This window comes from Ruditapes philippinarum, unplaced genomic scaffold (genome assembly GCF_026571515.1).
Source record: "Ruditapes philippinarum isolate M1 unplaced genomic scaffold, ASM2657151v2 ctg21005_1_1_1_1, whole genome shotgun sequence".
Taxonomy (NCBI): Eukaryota; Metazoa; Mollusca; class Bivalvia; order Venerida; family Veneridae; genus Ruditapes; species Ruditapes philippinarum.
In genome coordinates this window covers 1,024-7,665 of record NW_026861725.1, presented here as the reverse complement: position 1 = coordinate 7,665, position 6,642 = coordinate 1,024, and the positions used below count along the sequence as shown (strand labels likewise).

The 6,642-nt window shown below is 36.2% G+C and overlaps 1 protein-coding gene across 1 annotated transcript; it reads left to right on the top strand.

The window, feature by feature from the left end:
- The first annotated feature begins 828 nt into the window (after positions 1–828).
- LOC132716606 (uncharacterized) lies at positions 829–6,187 on the top strand. Its single transcript, XM_060699915.1, has 2 exons — positions 829–1,325; positions 6,021–6,187. The coding sequence occupies exons 1-2, from the start codon at positions 983–985 to the stop codon at positions 6,185–6,187; spliced, it is 510 nt and encodes a 169-aa protein (XP_060555898.1). The 5' UTR covers positions 829–982.
- Positions 6,188–6,642: the final 455 nt, after the last annotated feature.

Genomic DNA, 6,642 nt, shown 5'->3' with positions numbered 1-6,642 from the left:
GAATGGGAAACTTGAGAAAGAATAAGCCATGGTTTATATAACCTAGTATCGACATTGCATCTGATCAGTAGATTTATCAGTAACTTATAATTTTGAGGTCATTTGGTCAAAAATAAGGGTCACAATGGCGATAAATGTTCAATCATTGTCCAGTCAATAACTTGCATTTATATGACAGGCAGGTGAAGCAGGGGCATCATTGTCCTACAGCACATTTCTAGTTAACTAAGAAAGTTTGTAACTCGTGGCCACGACATAGTATCTCGTGTGGACCACTTTATTATGTCGTGTCCACGACTTAGTAACACGTGACCACGACATAGTATATCGTGCCCACGACTTAGCTATCTTGTGACCATGACTTAGTAACTTTGCACAATTGATACCTGATTATAAATAGTCCATTTTGGCTCTGTATACATGTCATGTTTATTGCAAAAAAGTTTATAGACGGTAAAGAATTTGGTCACGTTGTAATCGCATGCTCGATGATGACGTCATAATTACAATTATGAATTCTTGGAGAATATTCTATTAAATGTATTATTCATTGTCAGCTACCATGATATGTTGGTTTCTGAACACGGGTGCCTTAGCGGCCTACTAATAAATATTTATTAATGACTAAAATAACGACTTTAAATATAGAGCCAGATCTATTTGATATGTCATATGATGAAGTCGTCATCATCAGATGATCTAGATTCTACTTCCAGTACAACTGATAATAATAATAATAAAATAATAATAATAAATTGATAAAAAAAATTAAAATAAAATAAAAATATCTAGAATCTAATAGATCTAATAATAATATATAGAATATTATGAATATAGGTAAATAAATAAACTGGTATTTTATTTATTGATTAATTACCAGCTCATCTGGGATTAGAACCTAGTGACAGAACAGCCTAATTAATGTCAACTGATAATTTAATATCTTTTTAAATTTTTATTAATAAAATTATCTCTGTGGTAGATGCCAAAAGCAAAACCAAGGTCAAGGAGGACTAGGTCGGAATTAAGAGAAAATGATCAACAAGGTGTCCAGCCCCTGCATCAGCAGGTCTTGCAGCGTAGGGCATGTCAGTCACACCCTGATGTCCAACCACCTGTCAGTCAGCCTCTTGCACATCAGCCTCCATCAGTAAACATACAGCCTCCTGTGATTGTAAAGCAACCTGCTGTCCAGCCTTTTCTTGTTGACGTACAGAAACCTGTTGTTCAGCATCAACTTCTCAATGTACAGCCACCTATGCACCAGCATGGACAGCCTCAGCATGAACAGCCTCAGTCAGTAGAAAGGCGACAGCTGTCAGACGGTACAAGTAACAGTATTTCTTTTTATACGCCCGTTTGAAAAACGGGACGTATTATGGGAACGCCCCTGGCGGGCGGGCGGTCGGGCGGGCGGGCCTCGTCCAATTTTGTCCGGATCATATCTCCTACATGTATAGAGGGATTTTAATGAAACTTCATAGAAATGTTCACCACTATGAGGAGCAGTGTCGCGCACATGAACCAGGTCTCTAGGTCAAAGGTCAAGGTCACACTTAGAGCTCATTGAAAAATGCTTGTCCGGAGCAAAACTTCCACATGTATAGAGGGATTTCAATATTACTTGGCACAAATGTTCACCATTGTGAGGCGGAGTGTCGCGCGCAAGATTCAGGTCCTTGCGGCCAAGGTCAAGGTCACACATAGAGGTCAAATTTCAGATAAAAATATGAAGATGTGTATATGGACCATTTAGTCATCAAATATTGAGGGATTGTAACACAAATGGTCATTATCAAGACTATGGCTGTGATACATATAATTTAGGTCAATATATACAAGGTCAAGGTCACTAAAGATGATGAAATATCCAGATTTTGTCCGGAGCATATCTCCTACACGCATGGTGGGATTTAAATGAAATTTCATAGAAATGTTCACCATTATGAGAAGCCATGTCACGCACATGAACTAGGTCAAAGGTCAAGGTCACACTTAGAGCTCTTTAAAAAACGCTTGTCCGGAGCAAAACTTCCACATGCATAGAGGGATTTCAATATAACTTGGCACAAATGTTCACCATTGTGAGGCTGAGTGTCGCACGCAAAATTCAGATCCCTGCTACCAAAGTCAAGGTTACACATAGAGGTCAAAGTTCAGATAAAAATTTGAAGATGTGTATAGGGACCATTTAGTCATCATTTATTGATGGATTGTAGCACAAATGGTAACTATCATGACTACAGGTGTGACACATTTAATTTAGGTTAATATTTGCAAGGTAAAGGTCACTTGAGATAATTCAATATCCAGATGTTGTCCGGAGCATATTTTCTACATGCATGGAGGAATTTTAATGTTACTTTATAGAATTGTTCACCACCATGAGACGTAGTGCCCTGCACATGAACTAAGTCTCTAGGTCAAAGGTGAAGGTCACAGTTAGAGCTCATAGAAAAACGCTTGTCTGGAGCAAAACTTCTACATGCATAGAGGGATTTCAATATAATTTGGCACAAATGTTCATCATTGTGAGGCTGAGTGCCGTGCATAAAATTCAGGTCCCTGCCACCAAGGTCAAGGTCAAACATCCTGTGCATATCTTCCCTACTGATTTGTTTTAAGGTTCATTTAACAACACAGTGCCAAGAATAAAAACTTGCTTGCTAGATAACACTTATCCATAATGCCCCCATCTCCATCTAAAGCTTTCGTAAACGGGCGTATTTTGTGACTATGGCACCCTTGTTTAAATGATGATAATAATAATAACATACAACAAAATGTTAACTTAACAACCAACCCATTTGATCATAACATTCTTGTTCCTCTAACGGTCGAAAATGTACATTTCCATGTACCCACTTGCACACAAATAAAAAAAATTAATAATGAGTATATTGAAATGAGCGCTTTATTACCTGAAAATCAAGCTGAACCAAGTGCTAAAATGCTTATTCTCCAGAATGGCAACATTATTGCTAAGGAAAAACAGCATAAAAGTATTACAAATATAGAAAAATTGGTCAGATGCTTTCATAGTTTTTATATCAATATGTTTTGAGACACCCTGAGGCAACTCAGGGTCTTTTAAAGTAAATGTCAGTAATCAGAAGGCTTGCAGCACGTAATGCAAACTGGGTTTATTACGACAGTTTCGTTTGCGTAAGGCAGTTAATCCAACCAGTAGCTGGGCTGTTATTGATACTGAATTATGGCTTCTTAGCACTAGTGGTAATAATCAAGTATTTAGTGATAGCCGTCCATGCTATGATTATAATTTCAAAGGTTTATGTCAGAAGCAGTACTGTAGTTATCAGCACAAATGTTTGAAATGTACACTGAATCATCCAGTTTGCAAATGCAGGTTTTCTGATAATAATCAAACATCTCAAAATGTAAGTAATTTCAGGCCAAATCGACAAAATCGAATGCCAGTTGCCGCAAGAGCCCAGCAGAACACACCAAGGTTTATGGGACCTCGCTTCAACACCTATTAAAGTTGAGAGGTTATCTTTTTGGTTAAATGATTATCCAGATCAAGACATCACCAATTATCTTTTAAATGGCTTTCAAAATGGTTTCAAATTAAGATATACTGGGCCGCACATCCCTCTTTTTCTAAAAAATTTAAAATCTGCCATAATATGCCCAGAAATATTTCAAGAAAAGCTAAATAAAGAACTAATGTTGGGTCACCTTTATGGTCCATTTGAACATCCACCATTTTCCAATTTGAGAATTAATCCTTGTGGTTTGGTACCAAACAAATCCGGAGGGTGGCGACTTATCACTCATTTGTCATTCCCTCCATCGTTAAGCAAAAATGAGTTTATAGATCCAGAGTTAACCTCGGTGCAATATTCAAAATTTGACAGTGTTATAGAAATGGTACAAGGTCTTGGTAAAGGGGCACTACTCATGAAAAAAGCTATAAAGTCAGCGTTCGATTTACTTCCCGTTTACCCATCTGATTTCCCACTATTGGGTATTTACAACGATTTTACATCGGAGATCTTAATTCAGAAAACCATGCCACAAGGATGATGTTCTCTAAGCTGTGCAACCTTTGAAAAGTTTTCAACTTTCTTACATTGGATAATAGCTAAATATTCCAAGTCCACTAATATTGACCATTATTTAGATGATTTTTTGTTTGCGGCCATGACATTACCCGACTTATCTGCTATAGTTGATACTTTTGATTTTATTTGTGGTGATATTGGGGTGCCACTAAATGAAGATAAAAATGTAGGTTCAGTTACAACTATTGTTTATCTAGAACGCCGCCTTTCCTTGTTGATCTTGTTTTTCATATTTTTTGGAAATAGATTCAGAAAATGGAATTATTAGAATTCCACATGGAAAGATTATAGCGTTAATACATCTGTTGGAAACATTTATGGATAAAAAGAAAATTACACCAAAGCAGTTACAATCATTGGTTGGCTCTCTTTAATTTCATCTGCAGAGCCATTCCTTCTGGTAAAGCATTCAATAGACGTTTTTGTAATGCTATGTCCCAAGCACGTTTACCCTATTTATTTCATTTCATTAGAGTCTCTGCTGGAATGCGCTACGATATGGAAGTATGTTTTTTGTTTTTAAAAGATTTTTATGGTATTTGGTACTTAATTGACCTTGAATGGACCAGTTCAGACAATCTGGAATTATTCACGGATGCCTGTGGCAATAAAGAATGTGGATGCGGGGCTTATTTTCAAGGGAAGTGGTGTTTTTTAAAGTGGCCATCTGATCTAACACCTGAGCTTTTAAGGTATATAACTTATCTAGAGCTTATTCCCATTATGTTGGCTCTCTCTGTTTGGGGACACCTTTTTCAAAGGAATAAAAATCTTTTCAGAACTGATAATAATGCCTTAGTAGCTATTATAAATAATAGGTCATCAAAAAATAACAAGGTCATGAATCTGGTACGTCAGCTTGTGCTTTTTACTCTGAGATACGGTATTCAGTTTTGAGCTCTGCATATTTCGACTTCAAAAAATGTAATAACTGATGACTGTGGAATCGTCTAGGCAAAGTTCTACCAGTTGGAGTGTCATTGGCACCGGAAGAAATCCCGGTTTCGTTTCTAAACATTTTCAAACAGAAATTGATAAATTAGCTATGTCATCTATGTCTGATAATACTCTGAAGACATATAATAATGGGCTTTCTTTATATAAGCATTTCACAGAAGAGCTAAAAAAAAATCTTGCATGGCCACCTTCTGTGGAAAGTGTGTTAGAATTCATTGCGTATATGTCTTTGGCGGGTTACTCATTTAAAACTGTCAATAGTTACATATCTGCTTTAAGTTTTCAGTGTAAACTTAATGACTTCATTGATTCTACACAGCACTTCCTTGTGAGAAAAGTCTTAAAAGGTTACATGAAGGTTAACATATATCAGATTACCAATTTCTTATTCAATATTAATTACTTTGTTAAAAAATCTTCATTTTGTGTGTACTTCAAGTTATGAGGCTAACCTTTTTCAAGCCGCATTTTGTTTGGCATATTTTGCATTGTTACGAATCAGTGAGTTTGTTCCATCAAATCCAAGAGAGTCAAATAAGATCATCCAACTGTCAGATGTTGAGGTAAATCAAATGCAAGTTTCAATAAAAGTTAGGCACTCCAAAACTGATCAGTTAAGTCAAGGTCCTAGATTAATCATCCCACATTCTGGACAGGGAACAACAGTTAACTCTACTCTTTTGCAGTCTCCTGCAGTTAGACCTAATATCTCTTCTCAATTTCTCTGTCATTTTGATGGAACAAACCTTACTTCATACCAATTTAACTTTGTTATGAGGAAAGTTCTTGAATTCAGTAACTACAACAATCACACTCTTTTCGTATAGGTTCTGCAACTGATTTATTTTTACAAGGTTTTTCCGATGAGCAAATAAAAAATCTTGGAAGGTGGAAAAGTTCGGCATATCAGAATTGTATTCGCATTTAGTTACATGTATTTAGTTTTACACGATGCTGAGATCTTTTTTCAATTTCCAGGTACATTACAAGTGTATATAGTTGGCTCGTCAATAATAAAATATGCTGAGCAACATGCAAAGAATACTGTTGGTCAACACCTGGGCTTAAACAGGTATAAAATTTTTCTAAATTGGATAGGTGTTTCTTCTTTGAAGGTCGAAAATGTACTGTCAGCCATTGAATAACTTAAAAGATATAATAGCCTAGACATAATGGGCATTCATTGTGGAGATAACAATGTCGGTTCAACTCCATTAGGTCAACTTACGTTTTTCTAAGATCACTACTGAATGAGTTCCTGTTTAAATATTCATTTGCTCCAAAAGTTTTTTTTCACAAATGTTACCGAGATTAAAATGGCATTATGAACGCAATCACAACTCTTTAGAACTAGCTAATAAAGACAACAATAATTCCATTTCCACAAAAATAGTTTAAAAAGGTGGAGCTTTGATTAAGTATCCAGAAATAGTTGAAGAATCACCGGCCTTGTTTCGCCGTGACCAAGTCCATTTGTCGAGTTTGGGCAATGACATCTTTCTACACACTTTGCAAGGGGCACTATATAAATTTTGTCATAATAATGATGTTGTTTCTTTTCCTTATGTCTCTGAGGTTGGTCCATGGCTTGCTATGTAAT